The sequence below is a fragment of the Pholcus phalangioides genome, unplaced genomic scaffold (assembly GCF_987345545.1).
Source record: "Pholcus phalangioides strain wild (caught in Gottingen) unplaced genomic scaffold, Ppha-v1.0 ptg000022l_1, whole genome shotgun sequence".
In the NCBI taxonomy this organism is placed as follows: Eukaryota; Metazoa; Arthropoda; class Arachnida; order Araneae; family Pholcidae; genus Pholcus; species Pholcus phalangioides.
In genome coordinates, this window is record NW_028301615.1 from 30,942,430 (window position 1) to 30,969,542 (window position 27,113).

At 36.8% G+C, this 27,113-nt stretch overlaps 1 protein-coding gene across 1 annotated transcript; it reads right to left on the bottom strand.

Annotated features, from left to right (window-relative positions):
- Ufsp2 (UFM1 specific peptidase 2) lies at positions 1-26,913 on the bottom strand. The gene is made up of 13 exons (XM_089249676.1): positions 26,778-26,913; positions 24,303-24,503; positions 21,646-21,856; positions 19,742-19,965; positions 15,740-15,833; positions 13,853-14,004; positions 13,629-13,731; positions 11,770-11,916; positions 10,920-11,098; positions 6,583-6,681; positions 4,617-4,719; positions 4,406-4,530; positions 1-157 (listed from the first exon to the last, which is right to left on the bottom strand). The coding sequence occupies exons 1-13, from the start codon at positions 26,823-26,825 to the stop codon at positions 71-73; spliced, it is 1,773 nt and encodes a 590-aa protein (XP_089105802.1). The 5' UTR covers positions 26,826-26,913; the 3' UTR covers positions 1-70.
- Positions 26,914-27,113: the final 200 nt, after the last annotated feature.

Below are 27,113 nucleotides of genomic sequence, written 5' to 3' on the forward strand. Positions count from 1 at the left end.
AACATACCAAAATAATTACTGTATTATTTGTACACATGCATATACAAAGATAAAATGTCCAATTCTCATTTCAAAACATCAGTGGACGTTGTGGCAAACAAAGATTATAAAAAGCATTTTGGTCCCAGAAATCAAGTTTCTTCCATCCGCACCAACCCTGCGACAGGAATAAAAAAATGAGCTTCAGTGAAACAGGCACATCAAAAGAATTCTAAAGTCTAATATTAGTAAATAATTAAGACAATTTTTCTCATTTGAAAATACAGTGAAACCTTAAGTATTCAACATAATTGGCACAAGCCTACTATGGGAGATCAAAATATCTGGACATTCAAATGCACAGCAAGCAATCTGTGTCTCAGTATAGTGGAACCGGGATAACTCCACACCCTAAGGGGGATTGAGAAGCATGTCGACTTAAGTGGATGTCAAGTTGTATTTCATTTCACATTTACCAACTTTCAAAAATTGTTCATGCTTGTACAGGGTGATTATAATTAAAGTTTTTTTCTATGTGTGTACTCTGGGTAGTTTTCCCTCAAAAACCTGCTTATCCAAATACAGCTAAATTTTTAGGATATCTTTATGGGAAAGATTTATGAAATTAAAAAAAGATTCAATTTTTGACCAACAGGTGAAAAGCTGAGCTTTTTTATTGAATTTTTCTTTTTCTCATGAACTATATAGTGTATATAATGGAATGCATATACCAGAATAGGCACTATATAGGTCTGAGTAATTTCAGTATACTGACACTGCTCAGACCAATGTAGCACCCTCCAGTATACTGAAACTACTCTGACCCATACAGTGCCTGCTTTAGATGATGTAATCCATTGAAACTTGGTATATATGCTATATGTGGCCCATGGAAAAGGAAAATTCAAGAACAAAGAGTCACTTTTTTCACTTGATGGTCGAAAATTGAACTATTTGTTTTATTGCATAAATCTCTCTTCCGGTGGTCTCATTAAAATATCCTAAAAATTTGGCTGTATTCAGATAAGCAGTTTTTGATAAACACTACTCAGAGTACGGGAACCTTAATTATAATCGCCCTGTATATGTACCATCAGAAGGGGGGGGGGGTACTTTGCTTTTAGGGCACCTAATATGCTCCAAACATATTTTTGGTGTGCGCTTTGTTGAGGCATCATAAATGAAGAATGTGCAGTGGCAATCACCAGTGATATGGTGAAGTGCATAATTTTTTTCTTCTTCAATAGTTACCTCAGAGGCAGGGCAAGCAGGTCTTGTGCCCTGGGCCAAAAGGGGTGCCGAATTCACCCTTTAACTACTTCTACATGACAAGAGGTGCCAAAATGCTGGTTTGCCCCAGGTGACAAAGTATCTAATTGCGGCCCTGCCCAGAGGTATGAATAGTTGGCACCACTTTCAAGAACTCATACCCCTGAAGTCTACTCCAGAAGCAACGTAATAAGTCTAAAACATGAAGAGGATAAAAAGATTATATGGAAACATTCAAAAGAAATTTGAATTGATAAACCATTTTGGGGTCAATATAATGAGCCCTCACATGACAAGGCCATCAAAAAAATACAGTCTAACACAGTGTTTCTTAACCTTTTTTTGCCCATGGCCCCCCTTGAACCATATTTTTTTCTCGTGGCTCCCCCGTCTTACCCAGAGTTTTAAACTCTCATCTAGAAGCAAGACACTTTATACGTATTGAAATGATTTTTTTTAGTGAATTTATACTGAACGAAAATTTTGCAAAGAAAATTGGCCTCCAGACCACTAGCCTAGAATTTATTGATCTCCCCGCTAGTCCGAGTTCTATCAGGACCGTCTCAATATATCATGGGGCCCTCCTTCTTAGGCAAAGTGATGCTATGGTAGTCCCATACTTTAGCTGGAAATAAACAGCCTACATATTTCCTATTTATTTTCAAAATTAATTGCACTATACAAAATATAAGGTGGGGTCACTTATGGGCATGAAGCCCCTCAAAAGAGTGGGACTGACAGAGCTACAGCCAGGGGCCTAATATGGTTTTCATCATTTTTTTTTTTTCATACAATAAATTTCATATAGGGAAGGGGGTCTGAAAAATTTAGCTGGGGACTTGAGAAAAACCCCATCATAGGGAACATGTTGCAAAATGTAGGCGGCAGGGCCTGGATGGGTCCATGCCCTAAAGAAGGCCCTGGTTTTATGGGTGGTTTTGTTGGATTCTCTCTCTCTCTCACTGTAAGTGTTAGTCACTAATATAAAATCTTTATTTCTTCACACCTTAATTTTTCTTATCTCTCCAAACCACCTGTCATGGCCCCTTTCTCCATTTTCTTCTGTGGCCCCCCTTGAAGTATCTCAATACATATTAAAGAAATCAAAAGAAAGATGAATATGGATCGAAACTTGATCAGGTATCAGTTGTATCATCTCTTGCCGCTGTGGTGGTCGAGTGGTCACAGTGACGGACTCGTGGCGCGAGATCCCGGGTTCGAACCCCACTGTCGCCACAGTGGTGGTCGACTGAAGTTGGTTTTCTGTGGTTCCCAACTTTAATGCGTGAATGCGAGCCCATCTCCCAGTTAAAAAGTCTCGCAACAGACCTACAAACAGTACAAATGTAATTCAATCATAACACATCAGTTCACTTCACTTCTGAAATATAGATGGCAGCACTGAGAAAAACAAACAACACTACATACACACTCAGACTTGTTAGGTACACACACACAGTTACATTTCCGGCACAACTCACTAGGTAGTAAACTGCCCATAGATGGTGATAGACCTGAGTTATGCTCGGTTTGAAAGAAAAGTTGTATCATCTCGGGAACAATATACATTTTTCTGGAGTGCAAAATCGGTTTGGGTTCATCAATGTTGCAAATAACGTTATCCCATCTATAGTCCATGACATCCTCCATATTCAGGCAACTTTCAACACTTAAGTCCTTTCATCAGTGTAAATACTCTCACAGTTTCCTTGTCCAAACTCAAGATGAGACAAGGATATCAATTGGAGAGTCATATTTAGCAATGCAGTATTTTTTTTGCCAAGGTGCCTTTATTATAGGCTTGAGTCCACTTTGTGACACCTAAGTGACAGGGACATCATCATCATTGTCTGTTTTCTGCTTCCAACAATATATAGTTCTGCCAATCTTCTAAGTCTGACTCGTCTTATAAATGACTTCAACTTCAGTGCACCCCCCCCCCACTTTATTTTTAGGAGCATATTGACCCTCGTACACATTTTTACTCACTGACAAACAAATAATAGTGAAAATGGACTTTAAAAATTACAAACAGATTTGGAATCTGCATTGAATTTCTATCAAGATAGCATGAACATTTATCTGCTGTGACATTCACTTGAAGCTGCGCAAACATCTTTTTGAAGACAAAAATTTCTGTGAGAAACACATATTCACTGACAACAATGAGATAACCTTGTTGCAACCTACTTGAAGAGTTGTGAGGATCAACAGAGTTACGTCTTGTCTCCTACTGGTAGCTAAGTTGAGAGGCTACGTCAGAAAAACCATCTGGTGTTACATTATAATCAAAGTTTTTCTATTTTTTGAGCAGAGTAAGAATGACTGGAGCAAAGTAACCCCTTCTGACAATACCTCTACATTGTTCAACAATTCCACTTATATTCCATCATCTACAAATTCATAAAATGCTTTGATCTGTAATTTTTTATGAAAACGTTTTCGTATGGAGAATAATCCTGAATTAGGTGGAAAAAGCACATTTTGATTTGGAAAATCTGTTATTTGTGAATGAGCTCGTGTGACACAACACGAAGTGTTGTAGTCAGTGTGTAGAGTCATCCAGTTGTCCATACTCAGAATATATATTAAGACAGCCATAAATATTTTTTATGGACATTGTATATTTTATCATGTATGTATAGTTTTCATGATTGCATTTGTAATTTGGTTGCTGTATTTTTTAAATATATGACATTCATATTTATGGGCACTTTTTTCTCAGCCACCTCGTTGGGCATTTTGCCCATTGTGGCCTTGTATTTACAAATACAATGCCACAACAGGAAAAATGCTCATCAAGGGGTGGCTGTATATACATTCAACAAACATATATACACAATATATGGTCATTCTTTCACTACTTACAGCAGTCGGTTTGGCCACCCCTCCTACATATGCCTCTAATTTAAGTCTGATCAGGCCAAGCATTTTTTTGCCATTCTCCAGTCAGTTAAGGCCGGCAATATTATTTTTGATTCTTTTCGGTCGGTTTCAGTTAATTTCATCTCATATCTCCTGATGATGCAAACTACTGGTGTTGAAGAAACACCTAGTCAACACTCAGGCTCATGACAGCTCATTAGCCTGAGACACGCTTATTATTCTTATTTACGAATTGCTTTCTTGTCAAAATAATCAAACACCATTTTCTCACCTTATTTTGTATGACACTTAAATCTTCTCCACCTGTGTAATGCGGATCTAAAATGAGAAATTTCACATCTCCGGATTTTGGATTAAAGTCTACACCTAGTATTGTATGAGCAAGAACTCCACCACCTGGTGAGCATAAAAAGACACATGTGAATACCAAAAAAAAAAAAACATAGAGAACACTTTTTTTAAACTGACATAAAAATTCTTACCTATCATAATAGGAGTTCCATGGTTCTGGAAATGATGAGCTAGTTCTCTACCTTTGCTAGCTAATTCCAGACCCGAGCTAGCATGCAAAATCCTAGATTTCACCTTAGAAGAAAAATTGGGAGGGAATCAATTACCATATTTTAATCACTAGAGTCTGGATTATATGCACTAAAAAAAGGGTAAAATATGCTCTAAAAATATCACTTAAAAATGCCAAGACATGCATTAAAAACCCAAAATATACATGAAAAATTAATAATTCCAGAACATGTGCCAAAAATAAGAAAATATGCATGAAAAAAGTAAATATATTTATAAAAAAAATTCATATTTTCTAATACATATTCATTTACAAAAAAAATATCCTCCTATGTGTATATGTTCAGTAAATATGATAAATCATTTATTATTACTTACCAATCGTCTTGGTTTGATAAATTTATCACTTTCACCAGAGATTATGCATAATACCCAAGCATTGCTAATAAATTTAATAAATACTGAAAACATTATCACTTTTACTAGCAATTATGCATAACAACCAAGTGACATTGGTAAATTTGATAAACACTTGAAATTTATACTCTTCATGCATGATTATGCATAATACTCTAGTGCAGTGGTTCTCAACCTTTTTTGACTCGCTGAGCCCTTTTTAGTATATAATTTCTATGGCATACAGCCAGTGGGCCTCATTTCTTTTATTTATTTATAAAATTTACTGTGATTCATTTTATTTTCCTCAACCCTTGCAAATCATTGGGCCAATATTTTTGGTAATGTAAAGAGGTCAAGAACTTTTCTCTGGCCAACACCTGTTTAAACCGTTAGTGTGATGGATGACCAAGCCAGTGAACAAACTTTGTTGTGGAACAAACCTTTGAGCACATTAAGGCGACTTTTTTTTCACTTTTACCTTATACAATTGATCCTCATTATAATTGTTCCACGAAAAAAATGGATGTTATATTGGTCGTTAAATCGAAGGATAACACATAGGATAGCCATTATATGAAAACATTTGGAACTGATGGTTAAAATGGAAAAGTCACTGGGGTGTCATTATGCGTTGACTGTAGCTTTAATTTATCTCTTCCACATACACCATCCATCTTCCCCCCCCCCCCCAATTGGATCGAGGATCATGGCAAATCTGTATGGCTACACAAATTGATTTTTTGTTGCTGACTTATCCAGCCTAACTGGGGCAGAGAATCAACCACCTTAGAGAAAATCTGGTTAAGTCAAAAAAATTGGAATCAGTGCAAAATTACGTATCCTCAAATTGTGCTTTGCAAAAATTAAAAATCGCTCAACCCTGGCAATATTTGGCTGACCATGTTTTCTTGACAAAAATATGGGAAATTATGATTTTAAAAACTGGAAATTGTCTACCATTGCTACATGTGATGCCAGAAATGAGCGAAGTTATCAATTATTGCTGAAACCGACAATTACAGGAAATAAATTACCACTGCACGTGCGCGCGTGCACACGCACACACGCACAAATCACAGTGAATTAAAATAAATTATACTAAAAAAAAAAGTTTAAGCATGACAAACATGTGAAATAAATATTCATATTTAGTCATAATTATCATATAATTTATAAGAGGGAAAATAGTTTTAATTCTTGATTTTACTGAAGAAAAATACAAATTCAAGTGGGTTTTGTTGGAAAAACAGGACATCTTAAAGAGAAAAGTTGGGACGGCCATAATTAGGGAAAATACAGGAATGTCCTGGGTAAACAGGTTATATAGTCACTCTATGCATTCCCTCGAAAAACCCCCACTCTTCTCTTTCATTTGAATTACTTTTTTTTGGCAGCAAAATATTTTGTCACGTGACAAACTACAGATTTTTTCAAGTCTGGGAACTGGCACCTACGTTATATGTTTGAATATAATACAAAAAATCACACTAATTAACACTCAAAAAAGAGAGAGAGAAATGAAATTACTCCAAGAAGACTATCTAAGCAGAATGAGACTTCTTGAGATCCAATCCATTTACGAGAGCCAACAAACGATGCGGGTTTGTCTCCTATATTCACCAGAGTCTAAAAGAGAAAAAAATGTATTTATCACTTATAAGTATTTTACTAATTAATTTTATATGGTAACAAAATTCTAAAGTCAAATTTTGTGAAAAAAGTGTAATTCATTTCAGTGGGTACAGTTCTGTGCAAAAAAAATAGAGCACAAACTCAATTGTAATCCTATAACACACATTGGCATGATAATTCCAAAAGTCCTTATTAATGAAGAGCAAGTTTTTATGACGATTTTATTTTTATATAAAAATAATTTTTATTTTATTTTTATACTAGGGGGGCTCTGCCCCCCCCCCCCACTTCTCTCCCGGACATATCTTGTTTATTTCGTCCCATTTCATCAGCATGCTATGGAAAAGGGGAAAGGGATGTGTGAAAGCACCAGCCTACTGAAGAAGCGAATTTTAATGAAAATAATAATAAAGCAACAAAAAACAAATGAGATTCATCAAGTATCCCCAGAAAACTTCCCCATGGGGGTCCCCAGATTCAATTCGCTGAATTTCAGTGGGGCCCCACACTGGATATATCTTGGGCTACCGATGTGTTGCAAATTTTACAATGTTAAACCACAAAAATCAATGAGATACATTCAGGGACACCGAATTACAACCTGCCAACATTTCCATGAAGCCCTGACCTGCAAGCTTGTCGGACACCCCCCTGTGAGAATTTTTCATTTTTATCAATTTTACAACGAATAAAATCCAGGGCCCCACATCCAGTAGCGGGGACACAATACGCAGATTTTTAGTGGGGCCCCAGACTGGCTATATCTCGGGTTTCGGCTGTGGCAAATTCTACAACAGAAAAGAATGAGATTCATCCAGGGCCCCCAAAATCAAACCTGTAAACATGGGGCCCCCCGACTTGGAAGCTTGTCAGTCATCCCCCGGAGTGAGTGCCATGAAAAATTTTCATTTGTATTCGTTTTACCAACGAATAAAATCCAGGGCCCCCAAAATGAAACCTGTAAACATGGGGCCCCCGACTTGGAAGCTTGTCGGTCATCCCCCGGAGCGAGTGCCATGAAAAATTTCCATTTGTATTCGTTTTACCAACGAATAAAATCCAGGGCCCCCAAAATGAAACCTGTAAGCATAGGGCCCCCGACTTGGAAGCTTGTCGGTCATCCCCCGGAGCGAGTGCCATGAAAAATTTTCATTTGTATTCGTTTTACCAACGAATAAAATCCAGGGCCCCCAACCAATTACCCGGGACACCAATTCGCATACTTTTGGTGGGGCCCCGGACTGGCTTTATCTCGGGCTTCCGCTGTTGCGAATTCTACAACAGAAAAGAATGAGATTCGTCCAGGGCCCCAAAATGAAACCTGTAAACATGGCGCCCCCGACTTGGAAGCTTGTCGGTCATCCCCCGGAGCGAGTGCCATGAAAAATTTTCATTTGTATTCGTTTTACCAACGAATAAAATCCAGGGCCCCAAAATGAAACCTGTAAACATGGGGCCCCCGACTTGGAAGCTTGTCGGTCATCCCCCGGAGCGAGTGCCATGAAAAATTTTCATTTGTATTCGTTTTACCAACGAATAAAATCCAGGACCCCCCAACCAATTACCCGGGACACCAATTCGCATACTTTTGGTGGGGCCCCAGACTGGATATATCTTTTGCTTCCGCTATCGAAATTTTTCAACGTTAAAGCAGCAAGAAAACAATGAGATCCATCAAGGGCCCCTGGAAATGAAAACTTTTTACTTATACGTGAAATCTTCCCCGGGTACCCCGACCCTGTGTTGGGAGCACTGCTGTTGTGTGTGTATATTATACATATATATACCTCTCGGCATGGACCTCCCCCCCCCCACAAAGGAAGGGCTGACAGGGGCCACAACGATTCTTATCACTTTTTGATTTTTCACACTATAAATTAATCACAGAGGGGCCCCTGAAAAGCTGGTTTGGGGGCTCGAAATCTAAATTCCAGCCTAAGGGCTCTGCTGTAGGATGTAGGAGCCTCTTGGTACATGCACATAACATGGTCCCGATGGGTCAAATGGGTCCCGATATGTGAATATCGACCCAATATCGATATATGATATCATATCGATATATGAATGTGAATATCGATATATGAATCGAACCCACTTCCGTAACAGAGTTTCCGTCACTCAAAAATTTCACCCACTTCCGTCACTCGGTTGCTTAGCAACAGGCCCTTTTCGAGTTTGTTTGTGATTTTATATTATAGAATAGATAAAAATAAAATATAAATATTTTAGCTATATAAGAAATCAACTTTAGTTATGAAGTAATCAATAACCATGAGACGATTCATTTAAGTAATTGTGCACAATATGTAGTGAGTAAAACATAACTACTTACAATTTAACTGTATCTGTACCTCAGACACATCCCTCTAGGAAATTTCTAAGTTGGTACACGCAGGAACATGTTTTGTATGTGTATATATGTTGCTGCCAAAGCTCGAAGTGAAACCAATTCGCGAAATGGCTAAGAGGTTTGGCTAAAGTCTGATTTGCAGAAATGATTCAGGCTTTGGCTGGTGAATTCGCAAAGTGGCCAAAGATCCCTGGCTAAAAGTTTGATGTGCTGACATAAAATTGTCTGGCAGGCACTTAATTCATTTTTTTTAATCACCAACATGTGATACATGGCTATATATAGTAGCTGTATTGGATTAGCACCATGTGACGAGAGAGAAAATCATTCACATAGTAATATAAACAAGAGTTTTTCTGTTGAATTTTGAAAGTAAAAAAAATTACAGCATCGTGACTGTGGTTTGATGGGTTGCCATAGCTAATGTGGACATAATTATAGCAAAAAATTACACCAACTTAGCGATGACTCTAAATTTTGCTTTTGTTACCAGACTTTGGCCAGAGATCTTTAGCCACTTTGTGAACTGGCTGGCCAAAGACTGAAATTCGAACATTGGCCGAACATTGGCCATATTTAACAAAATTGGCCAATTCTTGAACTGGTCAATTTCAGACCTTGGCAGTGACATACAGGGTGATTCAGAAAGAATCATCCAATTTAAAAACTTTGTATTTTTGAAATTAAAAACACAGAATGATAAGTATTATACGAATATAAAGGAGAAATATCTAAGTTTCAGATCATGAACACTAAATGATTCTAGTGCGTCATTTGTGAATATGTTTTGTGAAAAAGTAAAATAGCGTCTAGTTAGCAGAAAATTTTTGTTCTTTCATTAGCATTATGTCAGCCGGTAATTAACGTTTAGAGTATTCCTGAACCGCTACTGTTTGGCTTGTGTTGAGGAAACAAATGTGCTACAAGTCATACAAATTGCATGGCTTACAAGTTCCAAAGTTTAGCTTAAATCACTTAAATTCTGCCTTCACATGCAAGAGGCCATTGGAGGTGGACAAGTTTGCATCTGGCTTTGATTGGAACATGTTTTGCAAGATTTTTCATATTGTCTGGGCCTTATACAAAAGAAAGTCATATTGAGTACTTGAAAAAAAAATTGTTCCTTTATATTCATGTATTACTTATGGTTCTGCACTGTAAATTTAAAGAAATAAATCAGTTTAAATTCAGATGATTATTTCTGAATCATCCTGTATATGTGTGGCCCTAATGTATTTATGTTGCCACAGTTATGCTTATCTTGTGCTATACATGTGCAACCATCTGTCTTCATATTTCGAAGTGAAAATTGCAAGTGCCTGAATTTTCTTGTTATGTAATTATCATGTTGAAGGTCTGCTTGCTCTCTGCAGAGAGACTTTATGAAGTGGGAGACGCTCATATTCATGCCCAGAGGTTGGAAAACCAGATTAAAACATACAGAAGTACTTTGACCTACAAGCATCTCTTCTTTTGAGTTATCCAAGTTGAAAACAAAAAAAATGTACAAAAATACTCTAACTGGTAAGCGCTATTTGAGTAACTATAGAGAGTATGTCAATATTATGGGGTTGTGAGTGGGATGAATCAATCGAATCACTATTATTTTATATGGGCAAAGTTAGCTTTGAGTTGAATGTTTAGCTATCAGGAACAAATTAATCTTTTAGATTAGAGTATCACTGTCTTCATCTATGTAGAACTTTGATTCTTTAACCAAACTTCATAGAATATGTTCATATAAATATTTTCGTAATTTTGTCCCCAAAAATATATTTTATTTAAATTAATGTTTGCTAAATTAGGTGTAGGAGAAACCAAACAAAGTAGTTTATCGAACAGAAAATTCCATTGAACAATATTGTGCAAAAACTATACAAACCTGTTGAATCTCTTTATGAGAAGGAATATTTTTATCCGTGTACCCTTGCAGTCTGAACCACGAGACTATTGTTTGTAGAGATCTATAAGCACAACCCCAGCCATCATCATTTATTTGGTCTTGCATATAATGATGATAAGCATACTTTCCATAAACAATAGCTGTGATTCCATCTTGAACTAAAATAAATTAAATAAAAAAATCACGAGTCCCTACATAGCTACAGTGTTTTGAGATGAAATTAATACTTTTTTTACGAGAGAAAAAAACTAAAAATTTTATCCAGCATGCATTTTGGTAACTTTCATTGGCACAGACGTCTTATTGCATGGCTTCCAAAAGTACAAGATGGCTTGTAATGACACCACTTTAACCTTGCCCCTCTAGATTGGGTGATTAATTAATTAAGCACAAACACATGGTAAATCTAACAATATTGTCTTACCAACTGACGGTTGCGAAGGTCACTCATTGAATCCATCTTGGTCGACCAGGCATATGTGTCTGAACAACAGTTTGACTTGTTTGGAATTGTTTCCATAATCAGTATATTGCTGTAATAGCGAAGCGAAAACGATGAGCAACCTCCACAACTGTTACGTTCATGGTTACAGCATCACTTGGTAAGACAATATCTGCCAGTTCTCTGTGCCGAACGCTCCATACGAAGAGACTGTATGCCAGAATACCACATATTTGTGTTTCATTAAACATCCAATCCAGAGAGGAAAAATTAAAGCAGTGTCATTATCTTATACAAGCCATGTGTGCTCAACTTTTGGAAGCCAGTGTACATAAGAAATGTGATAATGATAACTTTATGTATAAATTGATGTAAAACATAATTTACCTCCAGAAGAAGGAAGACCAATATGCGGATTAATTAAACAACCATGTGCATTTAATGGATCTAAGAACAAGTGGCAATTGATTTTTCGGAAGAGTGGCCGATCACAAGGGAACAGCAAAGAAGAGTGAATACTTTCACGAGTCTTCTCTAAAATGTAGGGGAAAAAACATGATAAATCACACACAAAATAAAAACCAAAGTGAGCTATGTCTGTGTTAAATGAAGGGGGAGGGGAAGGCAAAAATATTGCAATAAATACACTATAAATTCTATTTTTGTTATACAAAATTAAAAGGTTCAGAGCAGTAGTATGCCTATGCCTGGGATATGATAAATGAAAGGCTGTACAGAAGTGCACAGAAATAGTCAGTAACTATTTATAATACCCAGCACTGCTTGGGGTTTCCCCCCATATAGTGGCAGCATTAAAGAAATGACAAACAAGGCATATCCATGTCTGAAATGCATCATTACAGAACCAAAGTAAACATTCTAGAAGCCATTGTTGAGGCTGAGAAACCATTGTTGGTTGATCGTTTTTTGCCATTTTGGTCATTTGCCAATTTTGGTCATTTCTGAACTTTCAAAGTAGCCTATCAGTCAAGTTAAGTCCCATTTGGTATGTGTAAACAATTTTGATAGCCTGAAACAGTGTTTCCCAAAGTGTGGACGATAGAATGATCTGAAGTGGGGGGGGGGGGGTGATAGAAACTACAAGTATAACATAGGATTCTATGGGTTCACTTGAGTTCGGAGGCATGAGAAAAAAATAATTCTGAAAGGGGCGATGGAACAAAAACTTTGGGAAACAATGGTTTAAAATTTTCATTGGTCTAAAATTGTAGATTTTTATAGAGAACACACACACAGAGAAAATCAATTTTATATACACGAATAGATGAAAAAAATATATAATAATAATAGAAATTCAAAATGTTAGTCATGAGATTAAGATGCAGAGTTTCCCAGCCAAAATGAGAGGGGTTATACAAAGAATTTTGGCAATAGAACCTGGAGTTGCAAAGGACTCTTTTTTTAAGTGCATGGTAACACAGTTTAAGCCACTGGTGCCAAAAAAGGATTCTAAATTAACCCTGGGAGTAAGTGGTAAAAATGATTTTTCCCCCACACACATAATTTCGTTGATAAAAAAATAATTTTTTTCTCAATGATTGTATAAGTATGCTTTGTTTGAAAAGAAGGAATTTCCCAGTTGCCCTTCATGATGTGAGTAAGATTTCCAAATTTTGACAGCTTCTAAAGCAAAGTCTTCGGATACAAAGGGTAGGGGGATAGAGGCGATTGCCTCTCCCTTCGGTGAAAAAAACATTATTGGCATGGGTGGGAGGACAAAGATGGGCATTTCCCCTGACCCCCTTCGAGGAGCCTGTATCCGCTCATGTTCTGTATTATCCGTTCATGTTCGTAGGTTGCACTTGGTTCTTCTGCAAAAATTGTTAAATTGCTTGTCTTGACATACACTATCACTCCTCTGTTTGGCGGCAGAGCTTTGAGACACCCTGTATATATAAAAGATGAGTCATACATTTTCACAAGGCGTAGCAAAATACTAGTTACCCTCCCCCCCTCCCCAAAATAAAATTCTGGCTACAGTCAAACCAGCCCTGTTTTCCCAGGTGTACAAGTCACATTATGTAGCTTGTTAGAATTCATACTGTTGAGATGTAATGCCTCTTAAAAAATTACAAATGGATCTCAATATTGAATGCAAAAAAATATAGCAATAACGCTAACACAATTAAACATCTTTGGCTAAGTAATTATTCTTCTGACAATTTCACACTGAACGCTATTTGATCATTAAAAAAAACATACATGAAACATAATTACTCATTTACCAAGTTGCTCATCTGAACATTCCATTGGATAAATCACAGTAACTGGGAATTCACTTTCACTGGGATGAAAATAACACACTTCCAAAGTAGGAAACTTTGAGCCCTAATAATATGACAGATAAGAGGCTTATACAAACTGTTATATACAGAATTACATACATATAATATGAAATATATAATTTCAAATAAAGATTTTTTAAGACATATACTCTATCGAAACATACTTCTGATAGATGTGATAGACAACTCTGAAATTTATCTAACTGCTCAGAAATGGCAGTTTTAAGCTGATTATAAACTTCTTCCATACTTGAAGTTTTTTGAGTCACAATCAAAACATCAATAGGAAGAACAGTAGAAACACATGAAAAGTCACCTAAGTGAGAGACAGAAATAAAACCCTATGAAGAATAATAATTACAATAATTTTAGTTTGAAAAAATTTACACAGTCATTTTCATCATCTACGGATGCTTGTTTTTTATTTTAGAAAAGTGAAAAGAGATGACAAAAAAATCCAGGAAAATAGGCATCTCATAATTAGAAATTGTCTAATTTAAGGTAAAAAAATGCATTCCAACACCAAATTCTACTACTTAATAGTTGCAATTTTTGAAACCACATATATATATATATGAAACATTAGATTCACTTCACAATTGAGAACTAAACGCGGAAAGTGGCAAAAATGAAAATGTTGGGAAATTGCAAAGAACTATTTTTGCTCATAACTATATTTACACTAGCGACCTTTTTACATGTTTCTTTGAACCACTTAAAGAACTACCAGACACTTTTCACGTTTACCACGTTATAGAATAGCATTGCTCATTTGACACTTTAAAATGAAAAACAGTGTTTTTTGTTGTTTTTTTACACATCGTTCATAACCTTTAGTCCCCAATTTCTTTTGATTTTATTTATTTTTGTACAGCATTTTAATGACAGAATAAATATTCAGTTCAAATCAGGGTTTAAGCCACGGTCACATTTTTCGCAAAATGTGAAAGAAAATCGTAGAATGCGAAAGAAGTAGCAACCACTTTCGCAAAAATGCGTACAGGAGGTACGCAATGAGTAGACGTCCAACCATCAATCATTACATTAGCATTGCAGCATTTTGCTAAAGCTTTCCCCCCCCCCCCCATTTTCGCTTTTTTGCGAAAGGAATTTTTTATTCAGCTTAAACCCTGGTTCAAATGTATATGTTTCATGCAATATCTCAAAGTACTTTTGAAAAATATTACTTCGCCTACTTTACTGAAGATTAAAATTTATTACCATAATTTCTGGAAGCAATTCTACGTAATATAGTAAAATGGAATATTTTGTAAATTTAGCACTTAATAATAATTTATTAGCGCCAGAAACTGTACGTAAGCCGTGGGAGATTTTCTGATAAAATATAAATTTTGTCAGTTCAATGGTAAATGTTTTTATCAGATAGTGTGAGAGAGTTCTTTCCCATTTCATTTCACCTTAACCCGAAAAATGCTTGCTTTGTCTATAGATGATGACAGTAGTAGCCTGCTTCATTCTTTTCAGATGATTCGCGATACAGGAAAAAAAGGGTTTTTTTCCCTCATGCATACAGAAAGGTGGAAATCTGACTATTTGCACTGCTAGAGTTAAAGTTGCACATGGACTGTAAAGGGAAAAATACCCAAAACTAGCAACCAATGTATAGCATTCATTGCAAAAACAATGTCGAAAAAAAAAGAGGTGAATAAATAAGTGCTGCATGTTTGAAAATAAAACACTTTCAAACACACAAGTGCTGCGGTGCTTCTTCCAGAAATTGCACATAAAAATATAGGAAATTTGAGTGTTGGAAGTTTCACATTATCTTTGAGGATTTTTTAAATACAATTTTATCATAGTTAAAAGTTGCTCAAGTCTTTAATAAAATAAAGCAGTCTTTAATAAAATAAGTATAAAAAAAAGTTCCCAGCATTCTGAAGACAGCCTCATCGAATGTGATGAAAAATGAGTCTATCTCTTTCAACGTGCCATTATTTTGGTAATTAGAACATCAATATTTTCGTAAGTTAAATAAGCTAACAAAATTCACTTTAAGAAAGGCAAAAACAACATTAATTATGTGAACTCACGTCTCTGACAATGAATTACTAGAGAATGATTCACATTATTTTCTATCGCCACTTGACCAGTTGATTGTAGAAGCATTTGGAAATGCAACGGGATCTGAAAAATCCAATATTATCATGAATAAAATAAATCACTTAGAGAAAAATGTTAAATTTTTTTTCTTTGCATAATTAATTCAAAATAGTGGCCTCAAACATTTTTCTGAATGTGTTGATCACTCGCATTTATTTTTCTACAGGAAACTGTCTTAAATTCCCAATTTTCCTGATTGCTAAAACTGATTTTGATTGTTGCTTTATGAAAAATTGGAAAAAAATGCGGAGAGAAAAAAAAACTTGTGGCAATCCAACCATGCAAAAACATATACACTGCTCAAAACAATTAGGGGAGCAAGCAAAAAAGTGAAGAAAACCGTGCGAGACAGCCACATATTGGCATACAATGGATAGTACATGCGTATCAATGCGCAATACAGAAAAAAGACGTAAAAAAATTTGGAATTAAGCTTTAATTCTTTGAAAATATGGAAAAAAACACGAAAAGATGATTTAGGGCAACAATTTGGTTACATGTAAACGATAAAAAAAAGTACTGTTTAGACATGATGCATGAGTTTTAATAGGGCGTGTGGTCTCCTCGAACAGCTAAGACTGCTGCACACCTGTTTGCCATGGATGCGATGAGGTTATTGATCAGACTTTGGGGAATACTGTTCCACTCCTCAAGAAGTGCAATCTGCAAGTCTCGGACAGTAACAGGCGGCCTTGGTCGCGCAGTAATGTGTCGTCCGAGCATGTTTGGGACATGGATTCAGGTCAGGACAGCATGCTGGCCATTCCATACGCTGTATTGTTTCAGCTTCAAGCATGTTCTCCACCAGACGAGCTCTATGCGGTCGGGCATTATCATCCTGGAAAACAAAGGAATCTCCAATGGCTCCAGCGTAAGGGATGACATGAGGTCGCAGTATCTCGTCTGCATACCTTCGGGCCGTCAAAGTGCCATTCCGAATGATATGCAGGTCTGTACGTCCGCCTATGCTGATTCCATCCCATACCATCTAACCAGCTCGTCTGTATTGTGACCTTTCACGAACGAATGCGGGGTTATTTGAAGTGCCCCTGTCCCTCCATACCAGAACACGTCGGGTGTCACACTCCAGACTGAATTGGGACTCGTCTGTAAACAGCACAACCAATCATGTTGCTCCCAATCTCGATGTTCAGCAGCCCATCTTCTTCAGGCCGCACGGTGGCGTGGGGTCAACGGAATGCAGACCATTGGCCTACATGCATAGAGCCCTCCCTCATGAAGCCGATTACGTACTGTTTGGCTGGACACCCTTCATCCTGTTGCCAAGAGCAACCGTCTTTGCAGCTACGTAGCATTCTCTGCTCTGTTTCGACGGGCTGTTAACCGTATTTACCGGTCATCAGTTGCTGTAGTGGCGCGTGGCCGACCTTGCTCTGGTCGACGTCTAACATTTCCTGTTTCTTGGAATCGATTCCACAGCCTTGCAACAACACTTCTGGCGACTCCAACAGCGTCCGCGACACTACGTTGTGTTTGCCCGGATTCCGGTCTGCCTATAACACGCCATGACATGGATTCCAGTAAATCACGTTGTTGAGACATCCTCAAGTCACCTTGTCTCAAAAAAAAAAATACTGTGCAATCGAATTTCACAGAGTTACAGCAGTAAAACAGACGTTTCTGCAACATCCCGATTTCTGCCCTTATCTCCTTTTTCTGGTTTTTGACGTCATGAACTTTGATTTGCATATGAAGTTTCCTTCTTCCGTTTCCTGCTAGGCTTTAAATTATGGATGATTCATTTTATGTTACTTATCGGTATACATCTTTGCGTAATTTTGTTAAAACCATGTGCTCCCCTAATTGTTTTGAGCAGTGTATATATTTGAACCCTTAAGATCCATTCACATACACACCAGTCTCGTTTCATTAAAAAACATATATATTCTTCCCTTACTAGCTTATTTTTTTTTGCCCATCGGATGCAGTTCAGACTGAATCTCTCAGAAACAGACAGGTAATGAGTGATGCGCGCGAATAGACATTAATTTGTAAAAAGTGGTTGCAGATAGGTTGGCCGTCAACCACCTGCAGAGGTAGCTACAGAATGAAGGCAGTTTTAATATTATGTCTATGGAGTCTATTATTTGTTCCAAAAAAAAAGGCTGCAAAGAGAGGCCGTTGAGAGCAGTGATGCCTAAGAAAGTTTCACTGTATATTTAGTAGAACCTCTCAATTACAGACATCCATGGGACTGAAGATTTTGTCTGTCAGAGAGTGTCAGTTAACAGGAGATGTCCACTAAGCAAGAGTATCTGTTATAGGAGCTTCTTATGTATTTGTTTTATTTTTTTAAAAAGATGACTTGAAAAGAAATGAATAAAGGAAACTTTTAAAAAGCTTTAACTGATAACTTTCAAATTTTGCTCAATTGAAGCATTCAAACACTATGCAATACACACTGAGTGGCCACTTTATTTTTATCACCAGACAGTTTTAAGAAAATGAGCTATGGCATCACACTGTTCTGAGAAAATTTGTCAACATACATGAGACACACTGTAAATAAATTAAAAATTTAGTATTCAATGAGATATGAGCATTTTGAGTGAATGGCTGTTAATTATTCATGTGCAGAAAATATCAATATAATTTTTTCATAATTTGGTTAACAGATATATAGTGCAACTTACATAAAAATTTCAGTTGAATGTCGCAAAAAATGAGAAAGATGTCAGTGATACAGTGAGTTGTAATTTCAGTTACTTGCTGAAAGTAGGTGGGTGATAAGTGAGAAATCCCTTGTCATCCAGCTACTTCCAGCAAGTAACTTAAATTACATGCAATGAAAATCAGAATTTTTATATGAAACATTTATCTCTTCATGAATATACATGTGAAAATGCATGCAAATATTGCACAAAGCAAATAAAACATTTTGTTAATGTCAAAAATCATTTGCAGTTTTTTCTGACACAGGGTACTTAGAAGAGTCAGGCTTGATGACTCTCTTGTCATCTTTCATGCATCAAAAACATTTTTTTCTTTTAATTTTTTGTAGGTCTCTTAAAAGCATTTGTTACCAAATCTGCACTACTACTACAAAACCAGACATGCATTTCGTCCATATTCCTCTGCAGAACTTCTAATAAATTAGCACATGTTGGAATGCGTGAGTATGTGTTGTGAACTTAACTTGAAATTTGTATCTGTGTAATGGGCGTTATGTGTAGTATGCCATATGCCATCAATTTTCAATTTTTTTAACTATGAATGAAATGTAATGATTGAACAATTGTATTGTTTTAGGCTTGTTGCTCTCTGTGGCGAGACATTTTAACAGGGAGATCAGCTCACATTTGCGCCTCGAAGTTGGGAACCACAGAAAACCAACTTCAGCCGGCCACCACTGTGGGGATGGAATTGGCTGGGTAAAGCGCAAAAAATCATGAGTTTCTAAAAACCAGACTTTAGCCAAAACTCTTGACCAATTCGCAAACTGGTCACACTTTGGCAGTAACATATATTTTCAAGTTATTTATGATAGTCCTTCCAATCGTAATTACTATTATAAATAACTCAAGAGTATTTATAGTAATATATTTTTCATATGATATTTTCTCGATAAGAATATAGTTGTTCATATAAAAGTCCTAGAGAATATTCTCAAGAATATTATAATAATGCATATTATATTATTCTCCATAAAGAACTTGAGAATATCCTCATTTTGAGAAGAATATTCAAAAATATTTTCTGGAAAGACTACTACTATAAATGACTTCACCTTAATGATGGAGGGGTTCGAACCCCTAATCTGCACTTGAAAGTATGAGTTCAAGTATTGTTTACATGCCTGAAATTACAATAGTGTGACGTCATAGGTCATTTACTTTCTGGTGGTGTCAGGTGGTCATAATAAAGTGGTCATTCATTGCATATAGTTATATATGCATGCAGGTAATACATACTTTGTCATCTCTGAGCTTTCTCAGTTTCCTCTGGCCCTTGTCTAAAGCATCGCTGACAAGCAAATCTTTCAGAAAGTCTTTGCACATCAATTTCATAGAATCTTCGTTGCCAGAATTGTTCTTAAAGAAGATGTTTGAATCTTTCGCTTGAAACACCAGCATGTTGCTGCAGACAACGGTCCTCAATCTGTCGATAGCCAATTTCAAATTCTCTTCCTGCAATTCTTTAATGAAAAAAAAACAAACCATAATTCACAGTGAAGTTGATAGTAAAAGCATTTTAAAAAGTGGTTAGTATGAACAAGCTTTGTGGGAAAAAGTATGTATATAATTAACATTATTTTAGCCTAAGTCATGCGTGCAACTGCACTGAGTAAGATTCCACAAATTATGCAAAAATGACACAAGTGGGGGAAATATATATATATTACAACATAATGTTTCCAAAAAAGATTGAACAAACTCTAAACCAGGGCCTTGACATGGTGCGGGTCACATTTGACATTTTAATGAGGCCTGCAGGCCACTGAACTGTTACCAAAGAGCTTGACAGGTCATGTTAAAGATTCCCCCCTGCACCAAACTGTAGTGATGGAATTAAAAATTGCACAATTTTACATTTAACAATTTTCTCTGCTTTAATACCGTAGTTCTACACAATAGTAGATAGAACCAAGATGCATTATTTTTAGGTGGATATTTTCAGTAGCTCTAGATGGCAGGTGTGGATCCAAAGAAGAAATGGACAATCACCTCTCCCAAGGTTTAATATGGAAAAAATTTGCCTGTCCTGTAAAATAGAGGATGATCCTGCAAACCCAACCCCACAATAAATCATCCCCTCCCCAACACATCACCCTAGATCCACACCTGCTAGATGGTAGGTAAAAAAGGCAAGCAAGGTCTCCAAATACTGGAGTCGGGATTCTTATCGAGACCCCTTCCCCCCACCAGGCCAGAATGCCCTACTGTCCCTTCTACAATAAATTTATAGTACAAAAACCAAAATTAATAAGATTTGGCCTGGACCTTCCTCCTTCCCCTGAAAATGAGGCCCCGTCAGCCCATCTCCTTCCTATGTGGGTGTCATGGTCACCATTCATAAGGGAAAAAATGGCTTAAGAGTCAGAGGCATAAGCAAGGAGGGACATAGGAGACTCATGCTCCTAAGATGATCAAAACTTAAAAATATTTAAAAAAATGTTTTCATCTTAATTTTTGTTGATTTAAAATGATGTTTTTATAGTTAGTGATTCAAAATTTTCCAACAGGTGCCCCCCCTACACCTTGTGCACATTCCCCTGTTAAAAATTTCTAATGAACTAGTACATGCTGGAATGTGTGTTATGAGTGTATGTGTGGTTCTAATATATTTATGCTGTCAGAGTAGCGGTTGTTTCATGTTCTTGCTAGTGCTGCCATCTATCCACTATATTTTGAAGTTAAGATGGTAAATGCTTCAATTTTTCATGTCATGTTAGCACCATGCTGTTGGTCTGCCTGCTCTCTGTGGAGAGACTTATTCAAATGGGGGAGACCAACTGGCATTGACAACTTGAATTTGGAAAACTGCAGAAAACCAACTTCGGTCGACTACAACTGTGACGTCAACTGCACTCGAACCTGGATCCTCATGATGAGAGTCCAGCACGATGCCCAAATCTGACAGATCCTGTGTATGTCTCTTTGAAGTGGAAGGTTTAAAACCTCATAGAATTTCAAGGAAGAAGTGCACTAGTCTGATAACTGAAATACCCATCGATCCGCAAGAGCATTAACGAACAGACTCTTTTCTCATATTTTTTAATACAACAGAAAAGGTTTGAGCACATCAAGATGGCACTCTGAATAAAAAAAAAATCTTCATCAAAGTCGTTAAAAACTAAAAATGGTGATATATTTACCAGTATCAATTGAGCCTTCAAACATAAGCGGGATTTCACCTACTGCTCTTAAGAGCAAAACATCACTCAAGTCAGCACAAGTTTCAGAAAGAACAACATCCTCAATACTACAATAGTACGGAGAATACATCTTGGCAGCCAAACAAATTTTCGAGGAATCTCCAATTGGATCAGGATATACAAATATCACTAAGCAGTCGTTTTCTTGTGCCTATTTAAAAGTAAAACATTAAGTTATTTTTAAAAAATAAACAAACTAAGAAACTCATGTTGTTCTGAGAAACAAGTCGATATGATTGAATCACAAAAATCATTCACGAAAACGAAATAAACATTACTCATAATAGCATAACACCTTCTGAACATAGGTGCATAACTTTATCAGTCCGCGGGCGGACTGTAGTAATTCTATCTCACTTGTGGGCCAGAAACTTTTACAAGTAGAGTGACCTGTATTTTACGAGATATCCCCGTAATGTTGAGATCATCTCAACATTTTCATATACAATGTCCCTTTTTTTCTCTTACTTTCAACAAGACTTACTTGAATTTTCGAGATCAGGAATTAAGATTATTTTCGCAACTTATGAATTATGGCCTAAGACAATTTTTTTGGCTGTAATTGGCTACTTAACATGCTTTTGAAAATTCCTTAGCTGTAGTTGGCAACTTTCCTTTAAAATTTTCTTGACTTAATTTGCAACTTTGCTTGCCTTTGAAATTTCCTTGTGTGTAGTTGGCAACTTTTCTTGCCTTTAATTATTTTTTTTAGCAGTAATTGGCAAATTTACTTGCATTTGACAATTTTTTGGCAATAATTGGTAACAATCTGTATGGACTGAAATTTCCCGCATTTTCACAAAGGAAATATTATCCGCCTAGGCATTCATTGTGTTGTGTGTATTGATGCTTTTCTACTGAAATCACAGGCCGGATAGGCAGGTCGGCTGTGCACCCCCCCCCCCTATTCTAGACAATAACAATGGAAAAAAATGAAATCTCATCAGACGTGAACATATACAATTTCAAATGGTTTTCACCTGCTGAACATGAATATCATAAAAAGTTTTATTGGCTCTTGTTTAGATGTTACCTGTTAGGCCTACCAGTTGAAAAGTGTGCTTTACAAGATGGATGGTGAAAAAGTTTCAAGTACCACAGAACAATATTACCAAAGAAAATAGTCAACGTTGATGCTTGCTGGCTACTGTTGGACAATATTGTGAGAGGTGCTCCTTTATGTCCAGTACAAGTGCAATGCAAAATGAAGTGAGAAGTGCATGAATGAACTACTGTGCTGTAATACATTTGTATTTCCGTGGATTTTTTTAAATTAATGCTGTGCCTTTATATATTGGTGAAGTTTCTATTGTTTTGTTAGTTAATTTAGTTTGTCTTGCTTTTATTGTAAATTTATTTTGTTTCCGATATACAATAGTTTTCTATATACAGAATCGAATTGGCAAAATGAAAACCAAACACTTTTTTAAGGTAGGAAAATCAGTGGCTATAAGAATCAGATTCTCCAAAACTGCCATCATTCATCTTAGCGATAGGAATTTGTAGACTATTATCTCCCACCCCTCCCCCAAACAGTGAGGATTACAGTTCTGGAGTAAAATGAGCTTTCATTAATGAAAGAACTTATCGGCAAGAAATTTATGGTAGAAAAGAATGATCAGAAACTGGTTTAGCCTTTTGTCAAAGAAGTTACTATGTTTAAGCAAATCTATCTGAGCAAAGTTTTGAAACTTTTTGTTCCATTGCCCTTCTTCAGTAATTTCTTTTTCTAATTGTGTCCCCCCCACCCCCACCGAAACTCAATTAAGCCAACCTATAAGATCCCGTGTGACGCCTGTAGTTCCTACCCCCCCCCCCCGCACCATTACTGCCCACTTTGAGAAATATTGATATAGAGCATAGTTCCCCAACCTTTTCTGTCCCATCGCCCCCCCCCCCACCCACAACACAATCTAACCCATAGAATCCTATGATATATCCGTAGCTTCTATCGTCCCCTGGAACATTCCATCACCCCCTCAGGGGGCGTTAACGCCCACATTTGTTTGGAATCACTGATATAGAGTTATGCACTTGGAAAATAGTATAGTAGTAGTACTGTTACTGAATAACATTTTAGTTAGCCTACATTAACAATGAATGATGTCTAAGGATAATGATATGCTATGGATATTTAAACCTGTTTAAAATGTACAGAATTAAAATTTCATATTCAATAGGAAATTGCTACAGGTTTTTTTCAGTTTTTTACTTCAAAAACATCATAATCTCAGCTTAAGCCCCACCCCTTCATACTCTGGTGGTAACTATGTAGGAGCAACAGAAAAAATCTCTGGATAAAAGAATCAACCACTTATAAAAATCGAAATGGCATAACCAAACATGATTCTTATAAGTGCTGCAGCTACTGTACTTATGTTGTCTCACAATGCATATTGTATTGTGCTATTATATGTGCATAAGAACGTGCTATTTCAGAGAAAACCATTAACAAATCTAGTTTTTTTTATGCTCAAATTCATGTTCAGCGCAATGAATTTCATAAAAAAATGACTATTTGTTTCAGTTGCAAAAACTTTTCCAAAATTTGTTGTTCAGTGTGATAAATAATTTATAAAAACTGGAAATCTAAATACCTTGTCCGCTAAATGAGATTTGCAGGCAGACAGAAAATCTTTTTCATTTTCCGGCGAAGATTCAAGAAGACAAAAAAATCCAACACTCTTCAACCCAGGCAGGAAGTACTCATCATTTGCGGCACAATCTACACACGTGTAACAGTAGCCTTTTACCCATCCCGAGAGAACTCCAGCAGCCTCACTGATATTTTCAAGTCTCTGAAAAAGAAATTCAATATATTCCATTCACGAACCCTTCAAAAAAATTTCGTAGAATCATCAATCAATCATGTCAGAAATGTCAACTTCAAACCTTGACTCTTGATCGCTGAATTCGCTCATTAATTTACTGCATAACTTAATTAGAACAAATTCCAATGATATGGGCAGGTGCAGCTCTGGGGCTATACAACCCATGTGGTTGCATGATAAACAGCTATTGGAGGAGTGCCAAACCTGGGATAAAAAATAAATACTGTAAAAAAAACTGCTTATACACGAGTATGAGTACATATACTTGTGTATAAGCAGTTTTTTTTTTTTTTGAAAAATTTGTTTCTTAATTGGGGGAAGTCAGCTTATACACGGGTCAGTTACTGAGGGAAAAATATCAAACCTCCCCTTACCAAGTCATATAGCTACATGGCCTCCGCAAGGCTGCTTGAGCATCTGAGACATCATTGGACTACTTTAAATAGTATCACTAATCAGTAAAGTGATTCTCGTAACTAAAGTTGGCATTACTGACCACTAGAGACATTTCCGTAGCTATAGACAGAACTGCAAATAGCTGCTTTGTCAACCAGGGCAAGCAAACATTTTCATGCCCCCTACAATGTTGGAGAGGTTTCAGGGTAAAATTTGAGTCCCTTTCTGGTCGCCACTATGGTGATTGAGTGGTCACAGTGACGAGATCGCACTGCGAGGATCCGAGTTCAAACCCTACTGTCACCAACACCATAGTGGTGGTCAGCTGAAGTTGGTTTTCTGTGGTTCCCAACTTAGAGTCATGGCTCAACTCTAGTCATGGCGAATGCGAGCCGATCTCCCCTTTAAAAAGTCTCACCACAGAGAGCAAACAAGCCTACAAAAATACAATTATTCAATCACTTCACTCAAATTTATAAAAATTGAGAGCAGATGAAAGCACTACACACAAAAGCATTACACAGAAACAAAGTTCATGTCAGGTCCACTACACATACACGCACATTCCAACATTCACTGATTCGTTAGAAGTTCTGCAGAGGAATATGGACGAGGTGCATGTGTGGTTCAGTAGTAGTAGTAGTCCCTTTTCGTCGGCGCCCAGGGCACCAGGTCCAACTCTAGTCATGGCCCTTTTGACAGAAGGTGTTGATTTCACCACCCCAACACCAGTGATGTGAATATTCACTGACCAAATTAATTGTTTAACAACCAAATTGTAAATTGAACAAAACTAGCCAATTTGTATGGATTTGATACTGCTAAAAATGAAAATCACAGACAAAATTGATAATTGGATCTAGCTTTTATCTTACACAAGTGTCGATTATGGAGAATTGTAACACATTAAATGTTACGCAAAGGAAAATTCACTCAAACACAAATGCCATAACAGATAAAATCCCTGATATTACATCTGTTCAGGGGGGGAGGGGGGACCTTCAGCAGTTTTAACCCATGTTCGTAATGGTCGAGTGAAGACTCGTATTGCGAGGAACCAAGTTCAAACCCCTTCATCACTAGTCGTGGTTGGCTGAAATTGGTTTTCTGTGGCTCACTTTGAAGCGCAAATGCGAGCAAATCTCCCCATTTAAAAAGTCTCGCCACGTAGAGCAACGAGCCTACAACGGAACAAATATTCAAACATCTTACTTCACTCAGAATTTGTAACACAGAAGGCACCACTAAACATTCACACACACACTAGGCCCATATACTCACACTTCCGGCAGGCACAACACAACTCAATCAGTAATAAATTGCTAATAGCTAATAGACCAAAGTTGTGTTCGGTTCAAAAGAAAGTCTTAGCGCATGGGGTCCAGCGGGGCACTGCCTAAGGGCCTCAAGTGAAAAAAAAGAGCCCTCGTGAAAATGAGATCTGGTCAAATTTCCGACAGCGAATACGTAAATTGGGGTGAAAGGTATTTCTACCTGGGCACGGGGGGCACAGGAAAATCACTTTGCCCTAGGAGCCTGTGATGCTCTTGAGACGGTCCTGCCCTTCGGCCTACAATATGGTGCTGGAACAAATCAGTGATAAATCAGTTCATATTTCCCGTAACTCTTATCATGAAGCCATTCAAAATTATGCAAGGAGCTAAGACATTGGTGAACACACAAAACCTTCAATTTATTGGTTTTTCTTATGTACAATAATTGTGTTGTGAGGTACCTAGACGCAGTTCCTAAGAACAATTTGAACTGAAGTCCCTAGTTAATAATTAGAAATGGTTGAGGATATTTTTAAAACACGAAAAATAAATTTTAAAAATAATTATTTACCTTTTGAAGCCGCTTAGAAAGATGTACTTTGTATTTAGAGTCGGGCATTTCTTTAATGGAAACGAACACAAAAACTTTTCGAGGCGATCTCAACTCAAATCGCCGTTTGTTTACAATCGGCTACAACAATTCCGTCACGTCGTCGATTCCATTCAAAAGATTGATTAAAATAAATAAACGATTATTTCTAAAAAAAAAAAAAATTGATGTTTTAATTTTTCTGATTTAATAAATTCTCAGTTTTCTTCAATTTTGGAATTTTCTAGCCTGTTTTTTTTTTTTTCTTTCGGAATTTTTTCGGTACTATATGTCAAACATGTGGTCAGAGCCGTCGAT